This window comes from Simochromis diagramma, unplaced genomic scaffold (genome assembly GCF_900408965.1).
Source record: "Simochromis diagramma unplaced genomic scaffold, fSimDia1.1 OVJJ01000320.1, whole genome shotgun sequence".
NCBI lineage: Eukaryota > Metazoa > Chordata > Actinopteri > Cichliformes > Cichlidae > Simochromis > Simochromis diagramma.
In genome coordinates, this window is record NW_024386773.1 from 1,004,419 (window position 1) to 1,025,557 (window position 21,139).

Below are 21,139 nucleotides of genomic sequence, written 5' to 3' on the forward strand. Positions count from 1 at the left end.
ACATCTACTGTTACTGAGAAAAATCTTTACAGTGTGAAGTAACATAGCGTTTGGGCCTTAGGGGAGAAACTGAATGACAAGAGACAGACTGACCTTTACATTGAAATCTGAACCCTCCATTTGAACAGTGAGACAAAACAGGCAGAGCGGTGAATGCAAGTGTGTCGACTATAACTGGGTAGGCAGCTGCCGAAGCTCTGCGTGGCCATCGAGTGAGGGAGGGATGGAGGAAGGGACAGAGGGAGGGGTGAGCTACAAGGCTGATGATGGATGAGAGGCTCCATCAGTAATGATTGCTTTTCAGAGGTTTTCAGCAAGACAGCAAGACAGGCCACAGGGCCACTGTGTATAAACAGGTGAGGGTGGGGATGGAGGACCACAAGCAGAGGTATTTTCTATAGATATAGTGTCATCGTGATATTCACAATGGTAAGAGAAGCTTATAGCCTCAGTGGCCCCTAAGCAGCAGCACTTAGCTGCCTTACCAACTTCAATTTTGTAATATTAATGGTGATCTGGAGAAGTCTAACCAAGCTTTTTTCTTTGAGTCCTCCAGACCGTGAAAGAGTGCAAATCGATGAAAACTAATACGCAGAAAATGATGGAAGAGAAGCAAAGCCCATGAAACTAAAGCGCGAGAGCAGGAGGAGCGTCTCTGACCTGAGACTGATCGACTGATATGGTTCTTTAAGAAGTAGAGAGTAGAGGTCAAAATGTCTCCATGGATGCCTGGCTGTGTCTTTGGTTACCTGTGACCTGCGTCCTCGGTCGACATAGGTGCAGATGGGGTTGTAGGCGCCTGTCCCACACACATACAGGTGGGTCCGGTTCCAGGGCTCAATCAGACGGATGAAGTTACCACATTCCCCCTGAGAGACAGCAAAACAAAACACAGACAGCACAAGATAATGAAAATGCAGTAGATAAAGGGAGATGCTTAATATACAGTGCCCTACTGATGGTTAATAACTCCTCTGTCTGCCTTAAAAACATCACATCTATCACTTCCTCTGCTGGCTGGCTTTTGTTTGGCAGCGCTGTTCCGCTCTCTGTGTCAGGCTGGCTCTGGCTTCCAATCGGACCACACTCTCACAGGGAAAATGTTTCCAAACACCATTTAAGTGTGTGGCTGAAACCAAGGAAAGCAGCGCCTCTGAGATGTTAAGTGTGGTTGCTTCAGGGATTGAGGTTAAACCCAATTCAGTGTTCTGTCAAATTTGACAAATGGGAAAGATTTTGGTTAGAGCAAATAAGAGTGCTTGAATGAAAAAATGGGAAGAAATGAAAAGGTTTTGAAATCCAATTAACTTTTCTTTTTCTTTTTTTTTTAGACAAACCATAAAGCCAAGAATGTGAAAAGCTCAACACTGATGGGCCTGAATTTAGAATTTTAATTTCTTAGTAGCGAAATTCAAGCAATGCCAATGTTTTCCTTTTTTGGACTAAAGACAAAGAGGTGCTCTCAGTGAGCACAGCTCTGTGCTTTCTAGGTTTTTTCCAATCTGTTTGCCTGACCAGCTGTCTGCCTTCCTGGTCACAATCCACCAAATCAAAATTCCAACTACAGAAATGTTCAAGCCGATAAGCTCTGTTCAGATTTGTCTGTCATGTTTTCTGCTAGTGACAGCTGGTGAAAAAGAAAGGATGAACCAAGTAGATAAAAAAGATTGTATGCAGGATGGGGGATGAGCCATTTTGGCAGATTTTAACAGCATGACAGATGCACAAGTCAGAGGTTTCAGAGGATGTGTTTTTGTGCGTGTGTGTGTGTTTACGCATGTGGGCCTGTGTGTATCATTCAGGGCACAGTTGTGCTCCCCCACAGAGAGCACAGTGGGGCTGATTGCCTTTGACCTCCTGCCTGAACCAACATCCCCTCTGAATTGCTTCTGAATTGTCATCATTTGTCATTCACTAAAGAGCGGCCAAGACTGCTGCGATGTCTTGCAGTAGCCGGTCTTATCTCTTATTCTCTTATTCTGTTGATGAAATTTCAAACCCATCCCCTCACACACATACACAGAAGCTGATACAGGCGCATATGAACATACGTAGGCCAATGTAGCCAGAGGCGCTGGGAGGCGTGGGTCACCAGACGTGCATAAATGAACATTCTAGTAGGATAAACAGCTGCCTGAGCTTTATACCAGCAGGAAGAGAAGGATTATTATCCACAGCCTCATCAAACTGTTGGTGCACACTGACTGTGCCGTCTCTCACCCCTAGCATGGATAAAACAAGTGCATATGTGTGTGTTTGAGGGTAGGAGGGGGATCAATGTGTGAACGAAATCAAAGGAGAGGAATCTGGTTTTTAAATGAATTTCAATGATGAGTTTCCATCCCTTCTTTGTGGGGGCTGCACAGGAGGTGCAAGGAGATGTCTGAATGTCTCTGAACCCTTTTAAGACTTCATATGGGTCTGAGGCTTCCAGTGACCGATTCATTTTGGAAGCTTGTCTGAACAACAAAAGGTAAAATGATTACGGTGTGGAAAGAAAGGAAAATAATGATAATAATTTGGCATTTCTAGACTGGTGCATTTTTTTTTTGCAAGATTCAAGTTCCTGCTTCAGCTAAATTGGTGGCATCTGTGTGCAATTAGCTATCAGGGATTCAGAGGCAGTAAATAAGAGCTTCATAACCAGTCACACATTTGGAGGAGCTTGAAAATGTCCTCTGTTAACCCCAGTCCAACATTAAAATTGGGAGCATCACCAAAAAAGACAGGATTAAAACACACTGTTACATTTGAACAGGGGTAACCCTGGAAACAAAGTGTTTACTTGTGATAGTGTGATACCCATATAGCTATCTTTATAAACAGAGTGTAGAATCTGAATTTTTACATTTCAGTTTGAAGTCCAGCTGAAGTCTGAGTGCTACTGAATAACCACATTAAATGCATTATAAGGATAATTGTAGCACGGTGTCTCCAGAAGCTATCACTTGTATGATGCTAGTCTGCCTTCAGCACTGATGATTTGATTTGAAAACTTGCAACAACCAAAAATTCAGTATTTAGATGAAAATCAATTAACAATAGTAAGTTTTTATAAATGAAACTAGAAAATGTTTGGGATTTTTCATTCGTCAGAATTGCTTTTTCTTTTAAATACTTACATTGATGTCTTTCCCTGACAAAACACATTCAGTCTTCCTTTGGGGGGCAACAGGCCAGTGGATCTGACAGTGAAAAATACACAAGCTGGTTAGCTGTAAACCCATGCCGAGCTTGGGCAGTTCAGTGTTTAGGTAGAAACTTTCTTACTATGAGAGGCTCCTTGTTGATGTCATGTAGATCCAGAGAGAGTATATAATCTTTGCTGCCCACATACATGCGGTCATGGTCCTCGTCCATGCGAAGGATCCGATAGTCGGTTGAATTCAGCAAAAAGGAGAAGTGGTGAGCAGTGCCAGTAGACTTCAGCTCTATAAAGGGGCAAAAAAAGTGCAAAAATAAATGTTTTTGTTCATACTGAACCTGCAATTACTGTAGTAGAAAAACACACAATAAAACTGGAAAACCCAAACCACAGACATAGTCTCAGGAATTGTGTGTCGGCTGCCTTTTTCTGGAACACATACGCACAAACACACAAAGTATTCTATTGTTAAAGACATGGCAACATACTAATGATGCCAAGCCTACCATCAAACTATCCTAGATTAATTTACAGATTATGTTTTTACCCCCCAATTACATCCTGCCATAATGGGGTTATGGTCAGACTAAATATGGGTACGGCGGGCTTGACTAAAGCAAGCAGACAAAAAATAACTCACGGGAATCTTAAATGAATGGCAAGAGAGACGCAAAAGATCAGTCACAAGTTATGGGAACAGTAAGAAGTCAAATACCACGCTGTTTATTACAACAGGCCACATGGTTGATAACATTCAGGGCCGTGGAGTCTGAACCTCAGTTGTAACAAGCTGTGAAGGGGATGATAGACTTTGTAACAATCTCCCCTGGTGAATTAGCCACGAATGAACCGATGTGCTCCCTGGGAAGCAAAACACCGCAGCATACTTTCCTCCATATCGCTGTTAAATCTATTTTGAAATGAAACTGATGGCTCACATACTGCACGGGGAGGCTCAGTGGTGTGAAAATGTGACTTTCAGTGCTGCTGTACAAAAAGCAGATTCCTCCCCCGATCCTCTTATTATCTTTGGAGCAGCTCTGATAAGTGTATCCGTTTCTCTTGTCTTTCAGAATTTGCTTTGGGAAAGCTGAGATTGTTCTGTTTGTAGAGAAAGCCCAAGGATCCCATGGAAGGCCTGTTCAGGTTCCACTTTAATGGGACCGTACAAATGCTCTTATGCTCTGTGTAGCCAAATCTAAGAGTCACTGGAGATGAAAAAGACTCCATATGGCAGCTATAACGACTTTCCTTAACCCGACCGAGGAAGAAAGTCTTACTTAGGGAAATAAAAGACAGCATGAAGTTCTCCACCTGCACGGGACATGTGGAAATACTGACATGAATCCTCTCCTAGAGAGCTTCTTCGCTGTTGGTTTGCTGAGCTCCTTCAGAAACTGTGAAATGCTGCAGTCACGGTGCAGCATCATGGTACGCAGGTAGTAAACAGAAACAGACGTGCCTGTCACCCGTGTAATTCTCATAAGATGCCTCCAAACACATTAAACAGTTTAATAGTAACCCCGATATGCGATTTTGCCATGCTGTGGTGAAAGTACACGTCAGGGGTTTTATTTTTAAGTCTATTCTGTTCCCCGAATCCTGAAAAAGCATTAAATCAGAAATAAGATGAATATTTTCTGAGGTTTGATTTTTTTCAGTGTATTTGAGGGTTTCCAGGAAAGACTGCCATGTGTAATCCAGGATTACTGTATTCATGCAAAAGTCGCACTCACAAACACATAGATAGCATCCTAAGACAGTCGAGCACCAGACTTGTTCTATAAACATCTTCCATCCTCGTCTGCTAGTCAACTAAACTCAGCCTGTTATCTGCTGTGGCAAGCCCAGCAGTCAAACGATACTGGAACTTCAGCCGTGACCCCACATTTATCACCTCTGCACTCAGATCTACATGCACGGGCATCAGAAAGGGAGAGGACCGGCTGCCATAAATCAGACAGTTAAGTCACTGCAAACCAGACTAGACGGGCAGACAGACAGACAACCTACTACATTACAAGTAAACATTCGCCTAAACATATCACCTGTTAATAGCAACCAGCTTCAAGTATCTGACAGCCTGTCATCTTTCTCTCTTGTGAATCTCCCATCCAGGATCACTGGATCGATGTGCTTCACCCCAAAGCAAATCAAATTTCATCCTGTCAGAAGTGACCTAATTAATCCAGATGTGGGGAAAATGACCAGTCAATTGTATACTAAAAAAGCTGCACTGGGAAAACTCAACATGTATTAATATGGGAACCATGATTTAACAGATATTAACTGAGGTACCTGTCCAAGATTACATGTCACTTACACATCACCAGCATCCTAACATCTACAGCACTTCGGACTCATTCCATGTGCTGTGGATGTTTGTCTACATGAGGACTACAGCTCCTTCAGCTAAAATAGAACAAAGATTGAAATGGTGGATGAAATCACTTCTTTTGTAAAAATAAACTAAATTAATACAGATTTTACTTGCTGTCAAATAGTGTTTTTGTTTTGTTTTTTAATTTGTTGTTTGTGGTTGTATTTTGCTGGTTTCTGTATTTTAATTTATTAGAATCTATTTTAATCTACTGCTTCATTGATGTATTTTTCTCTTTGTAAGGTGACCTTGTGTTTTAGAAAGGCGCCCTTAAATAAAATGTATTATTATTATTATAAACTCTTGGAAATCAGATATAAGATATCTATATTGCACAAAGTTAAAACTCGAAGGCCTAAAACACTCTTAAATGACAGTATTCTCTTTTTTAAATCCTGGCATATCTCAGTTATTGTGTGAGCTATGGGGTAAAGTATATGACATCAATTTAAAACTCTTAACAACAATTAGGACAGTACACAAAGTGGGTTCAAGATACCGCACCATCTGAACTCCGTTAGTAAAACTCCATGATCTGTTTGACTTGAAAATTTGAGAATTATGTTCAAAGCAATACGTGATTACCTTTTGTGATTTATAGAAAATGGCCAGTTCAGTAGATCAGTTTAACGTCGTCATGTTTATTTTGTTTCTCTCTTTTGAGCTTGTGAATGAACTCAGCTCAACTCAAAATACGACGTGAGATTTCTAAAGTATACTGGCTCCTCTCATCCTGACATTTTAGTCGGTGCAAATGACGTGGCAAGCTTTGACAAAGAAGAAACATTACATCCCTGCAAGGTGAGACACGCTAAAACACATTTACCTTGAAATAATGCCTGAGGTGTGGTGAGATTAGTGGTGAAGTATGGTAACAGTCCACCTCGAACCACACATACACTCTATTGTCAGCACAAATTCATCTTCTCAAAAAGCATTCCTGTGCGTTAAGGAGCTCAGACTAAATGGTCGTTTGAAACAAAGAAAAACGCTCCAAAAAACAACCAAAAACAGGCATTTAACATGGAATTAAATGGCTGAATTTACCACCAGCTGGTACATTCAGCAATGATAGGGCACAAGTGCAATGATAGTGCACCAGGTCCTGCATTTTTTTTTAAAGACCACAGAACCTCGTGTATATCACCCAGCTTCCCAGCAAGGTCTTTGTAATAATTACCAGACAGTCAGGCAGGCAGAACAACATTGTCTTTTTCTTTCTCTATGACCTTTCTCTAATTGCCTTCAGTTTGTTGAACAAAACTCAATCGACTCTGCAGAAATGTGAATAACACAGACTAGTCAACTGATCCTTTAGTTAGTCACCTATGTGATCCCTCTGCTCTGCTTTGAAGCTAACGTATATAGGCTTTTATATACTTTATATTTTTATAGGCCAGGATTTGTACCATGGTGTGTTGTTCCTGGATCAACCCTAGTCAGGGTCCTCAAAAGGACATAAATGACCCCTGTTTTGTATCTATAAATAGATAATGAAACACGTACCACACAGACACCACTACTGCTTCTTTAATGCCTCTTTCAGCTTAAGCCCCTTCCTCACAATCAATCTGCACTTAGTACGAGGGAGCAGGCAACAGAAAATCCCGCATACCTGCCCAGGCATTCCCGGCATGTGGTCGAAATTTCCAAATTTACTTATGTTCACATTCTCCAAAAGTAAAGGTGTGGTTCTACCTTGTTGCAGCTTGTCTGCAGCCAAGCATGCAAGGATGTGTCCCTAAAAGTAACTTTATATATAAGACTGTCTGTAAAACTCCCTTGACTAGCACTGTAATTAATACCCTATGAACAGCTGAACTTGCTTTTCTGTAACCATATCGACAATCCAAGTTGTGCAAGATTACTGAAAATACTCTTTCACTTTTATCTGTTTAGAGTCCCAATAGGATGATCAACTTCATTGGTAAGCATTTGTTAAGTATGGTGATAGTAATTAAGCATAATGACTGCAAGCAAGGAAACTAGCTTGTCTGTGACTGTCAAATGTTCCACTAGAATTAGTGTGGTGTGGTTGCACATCCCAACTAGCCAGTTAAAATTTTGTTAAGACATGCCCTTTGAACATCGGATGCAACAAGCCATCATTTCTTTCTTTTATTAATCTTTTTAGATTTGTGTAAATTTAGCACAAGCCAAACACATACTATGAAGTCATACCGACCTTTGACCACCAAATTCTGATTTCTTCATCTTTGAGTCCAAGTGGATGTTTATGCTAAATCTGAGGAAATTCCCTCAAGGCATCCAAGGGATACCATATTTAGGACAAGCTGACAACACGATGAACCACTAAATGTCCACATATACTCACTTTACCTTATCGCCGTATAAATAAAAAGTGGTTTTAAAAGGAGGAATACACTGTACATACTCAACATCAAATTACAGCAAACAACTTCCAGTAAAACAAAAAAAATTGTGTGTTGCTGTTTGAGCACAAATTAAACAAACAACGACAGCATGTTTATTTGTGCGCTTATAGCCACATAACAAACATACTGGAATTCAGGCCGTTTCACTAGCTAAACTCATCTGCTGCCCGTGTGACATACAGATATGATAAAAGAAGTGTCATTGTTTTTTGAGCAAGCTTACCTTTAAAGAAAATATCTAGTTCTAAAATAAATAAAAATGAGCTGTGGATTAGCCGAGTTACTTCGGAAAACACTGACACACTTGCCATTTAGGTTCGAAGACTTTAATCTGCTTGAAGACGCATGCAGTCTAGGACTTTCTTTCATTCAGTGCATCTCTCAAGTGAATACTGAATGTCTGGGGCCAGTGTATCTTTGTGTGTTTGCACAGAATGGAGAGGTCATTGGGGATAAAAGAGCATCTGAACAGCGGTGGGAATGCTTATCAGCTCAACCCGACTTGGTGTTTGTCTTTCGTGTTTGCCTCAGTTCAGAACCTCATAATCAGCCTCTCACCACCCTTTGGGGTAAGGTCTATTGACTCACAACACATGTCACTGGAGCTGATTGCTGCTTACCTGCGCCTGTCAAGGAGAAATAATTGGCACCAGATTACATCTTATCTTAGAGCTTCCGGATGCTGTCACTCAGATGCTCTTCATGCTTGTCTGCTACTGATACACGGTATTAGTGTGTGTGTGCGTGTGTGTGTGCGCATGTGTGTGTTTGTGTGCTCACAGAGAAAGAGGTAGAGCTCTCTGATCCTCACATCAAATCAGAGACACCTGTCTCCCACTGCACAAATCGAAGGCAGGGAAAGATTGATTTAAGTTCACTTCCTGAGTGGAAATGAGAGATTATAACAAATCTATTTCTGCTGTTACAGATGACAGAAAAGGTTAATTAAAGCACATGGGAGAAGAAGATCCCTGGTTCAGCTGACAGCAAAGGTCATGCAGTTTCTCTGTATCTGGTCCACAAACCTGACCTTTGTTAAAGTTGCATTATATGGTATCTATATGACGTGATCAGAAACAAGAGCAACTACATCCAGAGACTGAAGAGGATTGACTTGCCTTATGGCTTTTGAACCCTCAGACAGAACAGCAAACATCAATCAGTTATTACTGTTGATTTTCTTTTTTAAAGGTTCAAAAAGCAAAAATAACTTCAGGCTTTTTTAAAACACAGTGTAAGAGTTTTGATTGAAACATACGGTATTTAAATAACCAATACAAACGCTTGAGGCGGTTCCCGGTCCAGAACGGTGGCTTTTCTCTCTGTACACAGTGCCACAGACAGCTGTCCTCAGCAGAGTTGAGGGTGAAAGGTTAAAGGACATGAGGGGTCTGTGGTGAAAGCTCACAGTGGCCTCCTTACGTTCAGCAGAGCTGGGTGGTCATGATGATGTTTGGGTGGGGTGCTTAAAGAGGATGGGACCGGTGAGAGGTGGGATATTGAAAAGTCTGAATAGGGGAGGGCACAATTTTGTTGACTCTCTTCCTCTATAACGCTAATCTCTAGATTTTAAAGAAAATAACTGGTTGTTCCTTACTTTGGTTTCGGTTTTATGCCATAGCATTGTGCGCTCTTGTGGCTGGCTGCTGTATGCATGAATGTTTGTGTACACGTATGGCTGGGATGGTGTTTATGCTGTGATAAAGCTGTTTGTTGTTGTAGCTGTGCCATCGCTTGCAGCGGGCTGGTCAGGATGGCGGCAGTGGTCAGTGGTGACAACCTAGTTTAGAAGGATTATGGAGAGGGCTGAATAATGAGACAGAGCGGGTGTGAATGAGTGAAAAATCCTCCTCTCCCCGGCTGACCTTTGGCCTGGCACTTAGAATAAATACTCTCCCTCTTTGTCAGCTGCACTAACACAGAGCCAGATGTATAAAGATCTCTCAAAGGAATCTTCTCATTCCTATTTATAGTTTTTTCCTGATTCTTCATTTGATTAGGAAAATTTGCATCTTTCTCAAGCCAAGTTGTCAGTGGAGCAGTTCCCTTCCTGCTGACTTTAGCCAGAACTGAACAAAGTGTAATTTCCATCATGTCTTTTGGCTTCCTTGTGTTGCAAGGTCATTGCCAGTATGCTGTTAGCTGGGGGCAATAAGAGGAGGGTAATTAGAAGGTAAATTTAGAGAGACCATTAGCAGCAAGTGTTGACTCAGGGTCTACTGGGGACAACTGCCACCTCTACCTTCTCCGGGTGTTCCACTCTCAGTCAAGCACTGAGAATCTACTCTATTCCCTATGGTGATTTTTCACCCACAACAGCAAATGTTACGGTAGAGGAGTGAGAATGGAAGGAGGAGTCCCGAGGGTAGAGGAGGCTGACAGCGAACCTAAGAACTTCCATTTATCAAAGCAGGCAGGAGAGAGCCATAGAAACTCTGAGTCAAACTCTATGAAAGCTCCTCTGTACAGCCAAGGCAGAGAGGCTGAGACTCCTCTAGAGCTGCTTCAGGGCCAAAAACAAAGCTCACAAAGGCACACAGAGGCTCTTCAATTCTAATCATGAGTTGGAGTGAGGACGAAAACACCCTGATTGTCTGCCCAGCTACACACAAACACTGATTAGGACCTCCGCTGCCAGGTTAGTTAAAAAACAAGAGATGGAAGAGAGACTTAAAAGTCAACAAAGTAATGAGCAAGTATGATCTTCATCAACAATATACAAACAGCACAAATACACAGAGATCAGCCACAACAACAAAAACACTGACGGCTAAGTGAAGAGCTTAGAAGTGATTAACATTAATCATCTTGCATGCAATGTTCTGATGGGAACCTTTGGGTCCTGGCATTCATGTGGGGTCTACTTCTTGGTAGGTACCACCCACGTAAACACTGATGCAAAATAAACACACTCCTTTATGGCAGACAGGCCTCCAAGCTCCCTAGATCCCAATCTTATTGACCACGAGATGCACCTGAACAAGAATGATCCATGGAGGCCCTAACTCACAACTCAAAGGACCAAAAGATTCACTACCAGCGTCAAAGTGCAAGACCCTCCTGCAGGTTTGGACACATCACACCTGTTGTGGCAACATAAGGTCAACAGATCAGTGTATTCCTTCATTGCCCAGGTAAAGTTTGTGTTTACGTTTTTGTTTATGGAGACTCATTTTAGCATTTCCTTTATTTATTTATTTTTCATCTAAGAAACTATGGCTTAAACAAACAGTGTATTGGTGAACAATCCCTTGGGTGGTGGTCAGCCTCATCAGATGAACTGGTCACGTGGTATGATGTAGTCCAACTCTAATATCTTGGACAGAAACTGGAAACTTTATTCTTCTTCTCTTCTGGAAATCCAGTTCACTCCACAGGCAGCCATATGTGGGAAGGTGCAGGCACAAGTTTTTTCAGCAAATCCTCCTAAAGGTTTAATGTAAGTGACAAAAATGTCTAGCGGCTGTAGAAATCGAGACTCTTGTCTCTCAGGGGGAATGGAGAAAACAGTGTTGCATTGTTTAAAAACCACACCGTCCACAGAGGAAGGTGGTCAGACAGATTTGGGGGTCAGAGGAAACCACTGCTTATTTGAGGTTCTGAACTGACGGTCTTTTGTGACACCACAAATATCATTACAAATCTGATAAAAAGGGTTTTGTGCATTAATCAAGCATTGTAGTATTGTCCAATTGGAAAAACTCTTAATTCATGTTCAGATAAGCCAATAAACAATGCAACAATTTATATCAGCTGGGATCAAAACGAATGAACTTTTAAATTCATATTTTTGAGAAAATTACTTTTGAATTATTCCTTTAATTTACAAAATGAAACCAAATCATTTCCCAGAGAGGAGCGACATGTAAACAAATATCTCAAGATCATTTATCACGTTGCCATCCAGCAACAATTTCTTCACACTGAACATTTCCATCAGCCTTACCCACCACCCAGAACAATGTGGGAATTCTTTAAAGATATATGCATACAGCTCTAGTAAATATATTATAGCAGCTATACCACCCCTATTTACATTAAATCATACCTGCTTAAAGCCATTTTCATTTATCAATAAGCTTCCTCAAACACCTCTCATATTCTTTGGCTTGTCTGATCCTGCTAGTATCCACTAGCCTCTGTCTGCATACCAGCCCACTGAGATAACAAATGCCTTTTTTCTGCCGAATCTTTTTCTCTTTTCTTTGGCACCCAGCATGCTGCAGGTGGAAAAGGTAGAGAAATGCGGGAAATGTGTTCAGTGAAGATGTATTTTGCTCCTGCTGTCACTCTTGTTCTTCACCCATTTAAATTAGATGTATAAAGAGGGTTCTCAAGTGGCATGTCTAATAACATTAGGCCTTTTGAACAAGTTTTAACATTTTTATTAAAAAACAACAAAAAAAAAGAACATAAAATGTATTTTTATTGCTACTCACTAACTATGATATTTGATTGTGTAAAATAAGATGATCAGTAAAACTTTGTAATATTAACATAACACTGCCATTACACCCCAATGATCAGACAGGCCAAGCTTCAAGGCCACCAAAATCTCTGAAATGATCATTCTACAACCCACTGATGTGGAAGTGCCAGAAGCCCATCTGAGTCAACTCAGTTGACATTATGCCACATACCCTGCTGCTGCATACATCCACTTGACCCCACGTCACAGCTACACAATAGCGGGGTTACCCCCGACCAGGTACGTGTCACCACACATCCCCAGTTCAGCCTTGTGCACTAATGCTGCATGACAGGCAAAAGACAACCAGATAATTCTCGACAATCATGCGGCTGGTTGTTGAGCGGTGTGGTGTGGTCGTCCGATGGGCTGCTGTAGTTTGGACCTCCTCAGCTGTCTGACAGGCTTTGTTCTCAGAAACTGTGGAGTTACGCGTTGGTGCAATGGCAGAAGCAGGCATGGAAGCTCATAAGACCTTAGTGTCCTTTTGAAGCCAGCTTAAAGGGCCCAATTAAAGGAAATATCATTGTAAATGTTTCCCGCACCATCTGTTGCACTGTCACATTCTTGACAGACTACTGACACCATTTATTTGACAGTAGCAGAATAGCATTGGGTATGGCAGTGGTATTCTATTGGCCAGTCAATATCAGTATGAAATATCTCAACTTTGGATGAAATATTCATTGAATTTTCTAGAAATTTCCACACATCCCCAAGAGGATGAGCACCAGTGACATCTGGGGATCTTCCTGAATTTTTCTCTAATAGTTATTTCACCAGATATTAGCTGCTGTTGACATTCATGTCTCGTTTAGAATTGGAGTACACTGATAAATGATCATTTGTTTACATTGAGGTATATTATAAAGATATTCCCATAAATATAAATATTTATGGGCTGCCACTACGAGCAATTATTGACTGAAACTTCCATGAAGGTCAAGATTCTTCCAAACACTCCCTCAAGAGATGATCTTTCCCAGACGAATCAAATATAACATTCCTCCAGTAATCCACTCCATTAGAGGCCAGACTGTGCACTGGTCAACCAGCAGATCAATGGCATTGATCCCACAAGATGACTGTAAAGATAATTACATTCAGAGGAAAAAAAACAACAAAAACAAAACTCTGCCTCCAAGTACAAGTACTGAAACAACAAAATTGGCTAAAAAAAAGTTAATTAACCTGCAAAGATTCTTTTGAAAGTTGAACATATACTCAAACATACACATATATTCCCTGAAAAGTTTTTATAGGTAATACCCGAGCTTCTTTTACTCAGGAGCAGCCCAGAAACAATATTATGCTTCTTCTTATGGCCGAGGCGAGAGTAGTTGAGCCCCACTAATGCCTGATGTTGTTTTAAAGCGTTTCATTTCTTTGATTTAAGCTGCTTACACCAAATATCTCCTATAACTAAATCCCCCTGAGAAAAAGACCAAATTGAGGCAGCAACTATATCTCTGTGCGTCTGATTCTGTGTTGTGTGTCTACCAAGTCCAGCAGCCTTCACTTCTGTGATTCTTTTATGTTTTGTGGCTTTTATGCAAGGACTGACACTTCAGACAAACTTATATTCTGTCTGCAGACAACAGCAGTTATCACTGAGTCTAGCATCCCACTGCCTCTTTTCATCAATCATCTTTTGTTCGTCACCCTTTAAACACTAACCCTTTTTGGATTTTAGTACATTTGCAAGCATTAGAGAGATTCAATGCAGGCTCACATCAACACAAACACATGCGTGCACACGGGGGTTTGATTCTGACATTGAATGAGATCAGCGGGAAAGTTTGGTGAGAGCTGCGGGAAGAAAAGAAAGTAGGGAAGGCCAACTGGTGAGAATTAGCTGACTGGGTGCTGTGAGTGAAAGAGCATCCATGTTAACTGTCTACTTGCTGTCTGTCAGTCTATCTGGCATAAATAGGAGGAGATGAGTGGGGAAAACAAAGTGGGAGATGATGACCATCAGTCAGGGGTATTCATATTTTCTTAGCGCCTGTATGATGGACATAGGCTATAGTAAGAATGTGGGAGTTGGGGAGAGGAGATTAGGAGCAGAAAGGGGGGAGGGGTAACTGAAAGAAACGTAGAGCCACAGAAGCTTTAGAAATAACTCGGTTTCAGGATATCTTTGAGATCTATTAATGCATGCTTGTTTTGCATCTGTGGTTTACAAAAGGTCTCTGCAAAGACAACAAAATGACACAGTGGCAGGAGAGCTAATCCTAACTTTAAAGTGCAAAAATACATCACGGTTGCAGCAGGGACTACAGGTGGAACTATAATCTCACAGACAAACAGTGAATTTCAATGCCATAAGCTTTAGTGTTACCTTTTTCTGACAAGCAGTATCAACTTCCACATGTGACTACAGAAATATTAAGCTCTGAAGTGAAAGACCTGGATTATTTAAAAATGAAGGGGCCTTGCAGAAAATAATTACAGGCTAAAAATGATCATTTACATTCCAGCAGGTTAAACATGCGCTTTAAAAGCAGAAAATGTCTTTCAAGACGAAACACGTTGGCAGCCATTATATCTTTAATGGATAAAGTGAATTGTCTGCTGAAGGTGGGCCCCACTCTCTCATACCACCCTGCAATTAAAGTAAAGCTATCCAAGGTCAGGCTGAGTGACAGGCTGACAGACCTATAGATTACTGTCTGTCTGTGTAATTCACGATCCTTTCTGCTTCTCTTGCGGACTGGCGCACACACTCTGAAATTTTTAAACACCAGTGCTTGGTAATTTGGCAGCTTTTATGTTTGATAGACAGCTGGGACATCCTACCTTGTGACCCTTGTGGCCTTTTTTCCCCACCCATGACCACGAGGGTCAGCATTCAGGGGGTGTCTGTTTAAGAACAGAGCTCAAACAATGTGTGAATAGCTATGGTTAGGTTCAAATTCATTCGAAGTTTCCCAAGTGAAACTGTGATACTGAATGGTGAGATTTTTCGCAGATATAGGAGGCAGAGGTATCAAAATTGGCAGAGTTCAAAGTGAGGAATGGAGAACAGATGGATAAAATCATAGAAAAAACAGATACAAGATAACTTGTCTGCCCTGCACAGCCCACATCAAGGCCTGTCACATAAGACCTTCGTGTCAATGCCGTGCAGCAATTACTGCACTCCAGGCATGAAATGGGCAAGTGAGATTGGCCTGTGTTCAAATTGCAAGCTTTATCAATTACATACACCATGTGGAACAAAACTCTGGATGCAACGGATCAGAAAATGGTGAAGAATTTTCTGGTATGTTATTGTTGGCAGTTCTGCTCTGTGAGATTTAGTATGCAGTGGAGGTAGATAAGAAATGTTGAAATGACCTTTTCAGCAGTTAAGCAGTCATGACACAGTTAAGCCTCCACCAGCACATTACATTGTGCTTTAAAATTCAGTGGTTCGTAGCTATTTGGGTTTAGCCTCATATGTCGCAGCATACATACTGCTGTCTGCACTTTTACATCCATCATGTTTAACAAAAGAAAGTATTAGCTAGAAGCACATGTTTTGATAGGAGAACGATGACGACAGATAGAGAAACACGAAGAGCAACACAGAATGAGAGGAAGGTAGGGCGCTTATCAGTTGGAAGGAGGCGCCTTGCGTGACAGTGGGAAATGCTGGTCACAGTCACCCTCCATCCCTCCTTGCATGGGGTGCTGAAAGAGGCCAATGATTGCACAGACACATAGAGGCTAAAAATGCTCTTATCTTGCACTGTCATACCTTGTCATAAATCAGTGCTTAGCCATCCGCTCTGCACTGATAAGGAACCCAAACACAGACTATTCTACATCAGGAATGGAGAGAGACTTTTTTCCTTTATGAGTGGCCCCTCTCACCCACTCGCACTCCCATCTCCTGTCTTCGTTATCATTTTTTCATTCATCAGATCTGAACGGCAGACAAGTTTCTTTCTTTTTTTTTGTGCCTGAGATTTGTTTGTTTGCAGCTTGCCATATTTTCTCTTGTAGCTTTTCCAGCAGTCTGGTTATGATCATCTGAAGAACTAGTGAATCATCCGCAGCACTCACACATGATAGAGCTGGGAGAGCTGAGGCATAGTCTTTTGATTGTCATGCAACTGGGTCCTGCAATAGAAAAATATTTTGCAACAAAGATATTTAAACTGAATCTGAAAATAGGCTGTCAAGAGACTACTGCGATACAATAAGTGTATGCTGCGCAGTTTATCTCATATTTGGTAGGCGAGGCAATACATAATCCCCGCAGCTAGTTTCTTATCTTAACAATTTATGTGTTTTCATAACTGAGGAAATATTCTTAGTGCTTTTTTCCCCAATGACCTTTCCAATTACCTTTAGCGTTGAGATAACCTTTACAGACATTATCACTTTCAGATAAAAAAAATAACTCACTCAGGTTATATTAGGCAATCTTAACACTTAAAATCCTTGAAGCACTGGAGCATGAGGAAGCTATAATATAACATCATCCTAAGGGAAAAATTACACTTCTCATGCACTCCATACTGTATTATTTATATCTTGTCTACTACACAGAAATTTCATTTTGCTGTCCACAACACCCACTAGGCTTAACTTCCTGTTGGACAACTCTGTGTGTTTGTAAAAATGCTGGGCTTCTCTGTGGAACTGAAGCATTGTAATTTTGTGGGGTATTTGAGCCTTTATTTCATAAGGACAGGCGCTGAGGAAAAGAGCAAGACAGCAAGTTTTCAACCCAGGGATCTGCTGCTCCCATGTGCTACATTTTGACTATCAGCTTGACTACACATACAGCAGTAGTTTTGGGGCAGTTGTGACTCGGGATTGTCTACTAATCAAAAGGTCGGTGGTTAGATCCTTCAACTTGTATGTCAAAGTATCTGTGGGCAAGACGTGGATTCATCATGGGCAACTCTGGATTTAGTAAGTCTGTGAATGTTAGGTTAAAAAAATTGAAGGTAGTGAAAAAAAGCACATGTGTGTGCATGAGGCTTGTAGTAACAAATCATTTTGAGAGCTTAAATTGATCAGAAAAGCACTATATAAGCACTATATTCATCACTGCTATCAGGCTGCGTCCCTGCTGTGTTCAAACATGCAGTTATCCAACCTGTTATCAAGAAAAGCAATCTTGATCCTAATGTCCTCTCAAACTATAGGCCGGTATCTAAACTCCCTTTTATGGCTAAAGTCTTAGAGAAAATTGTTCTTAAGCAATTGCAATCTTTCTTAGAGGCAAATGGAATCAATGAAAAATTCCAGTCTGGTTTTAAACCCCACCACAGTACCGAGACAGCCTTACTGAGAGTTTTTAATGATCTCCTCGTAACTGTTGACACAGGGCGCCCTGTGGTTTTAGTTCTTTTAGACTTGTCCTCTGCTTTTGATACGGTCGACCATGATATTCTCCTTTCAAGGCTTGAACATGTAGTTGGTCTTAAAGGCAAAGTACTCTCATGGTTTAAATCATACCTAACTGAGAGGTCTTTCTCTGTCTCTATGGGAAATCACTCTTCTTCCTCCGCACCCCTCCGTTGTGGTGTGCCCCAGGGGTCTGTGTTAAGTCCCACGCTGTTCTCTCTCTATCTGCTACCCCTGGGAAAAATTTTCAGGAACCACAATATCTCTTTCCACTGCTATGCAGATGATATCCAAGTCTATTTCCCTCTGGATTTAGATCTCCAATCCCCGCTATTGCCGTTGCTTAACTGCCTGTGTGATGTCAGAGACTGGCTACTGCATAATTCGCTCACCCTCAATGAAAACAAAACAGAAATTATCGTCTTTGGTAGCCACATGCCGTTGAAACAGCTATCGGGGACCTTAGGTTCTTATGCCAGTCACCTATCGTCTACTGTCAGAAATCTTGGAGTAGTGCTGGACAGTTCCCTCAAATTGGATAAGCAAGTGGCTGCAGTGGTAAAAACCAGCTTCTACCAACTACGCCAAATTTCGAAGGCAATGCCTTACCTACGACACAAGGACCTTGAAAGGCTCATTCATGCTTTTATAACCTCTAGACTGGACTATTGTAATTCTCTTTACTTAGGCCTCCAACTCTCCCTCATCCAACGCCTACAATTAGTCCAGAATGCCGCAGCACGCCTTTTAAGCGGCACTAGAAGACAGGATCATATCACTCCTATTCTAGCTAACCTCCACTGGCTTCCTGTCAAATACCGTATTGTTTTTAAAATTCTTCTATACACTTTTAAAATCTTAAATAACTTGGCACCCAGTTATTTGATTGACCTTCTTAATTTATATATCCCTACAAGGGCACTCAGATCCTCTAATCAGGGGCTCCTAATGCAACCAATGTCTCGACTAAAGACGAAGGGGGATCGTGCCTTTGCTTTTGCTGCACCAAAACTCTGGAACAGCCTGCCGGTTGATGTCTGTGCGTCGGAAACTATTCAATCTTTTAAATCACGGTTAAAAACCCATTTGTTTAAGCTCGCCTTTCAAACTACTTAGCTTAATTTCTTCCTGGTTCGTGCTTGTTGCAATATTACCATCCTATAACTGTATTTCTTTGTTGTTAATTGTTTTCTTTTGCTGTAAACCTGCAAGTATGGCTCGTCTGTGAAGCACTTTGTTGTACCTGTGACTTTTAAATGTGCTATAGAAATAAAATTGAAATTGAAATTGAAATATAAGCGCCAGTATCTATTTACCATTTAGTTTTCACTACAAAAATAAACATAATTCAGTTAAAAACCAAACCATGCATTGTGGTATCGGACATTAAAAAAAATGTTGAAAAGCAAACAAGGATCCTGTTGCTTTTAGGGTCTAATTTGCTCATAATGTCTTGCAATGATTTGTGAATACTCATGAACAGAAGGTTTAATAGGACGGTGTAATCTCGCCACGGTAGTGAAATGGTAAATTTCACACTGTGCACCAATCCTGTTTGTTAATGGCACTCGTGTAATCAGAGCCACAGGCGAATGAATTCGAAGCATCTCATGCTTTCTAAATACGATAACACTTGAACGAAGCGTCATTTGGATTGGAGATCATACTTTTTGTTTCCTCTGTCTGATTCTCAGCTGAACTGACCGCATTAAAACTAAATCTGTCAGCCATGGAAAATAGTTTGTGCCTCTGTGTTTGTGCCAAGAGGTGCTGCCTCTTCTAAGGTTCCTGAAAGGCTGTCTGTGGTCTTCCATCATTGTAGTGTGGTGAAGCACAAGATCCAGAGGAGCATCAATCCATCTAACATGAAATCCTACAGAACATGAAAGCCCAGGATCATAGCCAAGCTTTGAGTAATGACTGTTTTGCCATTTGTGCCAAGAGGAGAAAAAGTGAGAGACGAGAATGATGAGAGGCAGAGGGAGAGTGAGCAGAGGGAGGCAAAGGACAGACAGAGATGCTTTGAGCGTTAATGCCATGCCAATGTATGCCACTCCCCCTCTGCCTCCCTGGGGACATGAATGAAGTAAATGAATGATGGACCCAACCCACATGAACGCCCCTCTTCTATTGAGACCAAGCAGTCCATTCACGGGGATGAGTGAGGCGTCAACACCAACAACAACAATAACAACAGCAACATAGGAGGCCTTTACTCCCATTTCTCATTCATACATATGTATGCAGTAACACAGGCACACACATATGGCGCATACACCATGGACAACACTGCCAACATACCATTAAGGACACCTAGAGAAGGTTCCTGAGAACAGGGCTGAGTAACAAAGCTGGAGGAAAAGGGGCGTAAATAGGCCAGGCATGGAGAAAAATCTTGGCATCGCGTCAATGCAAACGCTACAATGATTACGGATGAGAGGCCATATCCTCCCATCCACAATCGGCACATTATCAGGAAGCACATCAGTGTATAAACCCAGAAAACACAGCTTGGAAAACTCATGTTCTACCCCATTCTGCCCTTCCTATTGTGCCCAGTTCCTCTCTGTTGCTCTTCCAGGACTAAATGGGTTCAGGGGGGTTCTCGGCCACACAAGCGTGATCTCACTCAAAGCTCTGACCTTGAAACTCAGTCATTCCTTGCCTGAAGCCAAAGCAGCTAATGGAACGTAGGAAATACAAATCTGATTCAAGCGAAATCAATCTGACAAGGAAAGCTTTGCTATTTACTGAGCATTTACATCTCAAACTTTGAAGGTGGGTTCGGTAATGATGTTAGCATCTGACAGAGGCTCGGTTTTCACCAGTTATGCATCATGCAGAGAGAATGTATGTAGAGCATATGAAGGGAGAGGTTAGTAACTAAATGATGAAATACAACTCTGACAGGAGGCAGGAGGAGGAGGAATGTTCTCCTCCTCCTTTTTTAATCCAATAGTGAGACTGCTGCAGCCTCCCACAGACTCATGGTCAGACTCAACCATAGGCCTCATTTCTGCCACAATCACATAGACAGCTACTTGGTAGTTATCCAGTGTGTATACTCAGAGACTTTAACAGACTACATCTCCCACACCTGCAAAAGAAAAAAAAAATCATACGATTACAGGTATTTGATGTTATTCGGCTTTCTGCCTAAAGTCAGCTTTGGCCCATCACTTAGGAAAGCAAGCATTTCCCATAAAACCAACTTGGCGATGTGTAATGGTTGTGAAATATTTGTGCAAGTTTGTACTTTGCTTTCAAAACATTTTGTGTTGCTGGTGAAGAGATGTGTGACACACTTGGGGCTTTAGTCCAAATTTCTTAGAGCACTCCTAAGCCAATCTGTATGACAATATGTGCATGTGAATAAACACACAGCAGTTTTTATGGATTCCAAC

At 41.4% G+C, this 21,139-nt stretch overlaps 1 protein-coding gene across 1 annotated transcript in view; it reads right to left on the reverse strand.

Moving 5' to 3' along the window:
- Nucleotides 1-21,139, reverse strand: part of sema3fa (sema domain, immunoglobulin domain (Ig), short basic domain, secreted, (semaphorin) 3Fa) — a 47,775-nt gene that overhangs the window by 15,687 nt on the left and 10,949 nt on the right. Inside the window, exons 3-5 of the mRNA XM_040001922.1 lie at nt 3,271-3,431; nt 3,123-3,185; nt 750-869 (exon numbers count right to left, since the gene is read on the reverse strand). Coding sequence (XP_039857856.1) covers nt 750-869; nt 3,123-3,185; nt 3,271-3,431 — 344 coding nt within the window. The remainder of the gene's footprint in view (nt 1-749; nt 870-3,122; nt 3,186-3,270; nt 3,432-21,139) is intronic.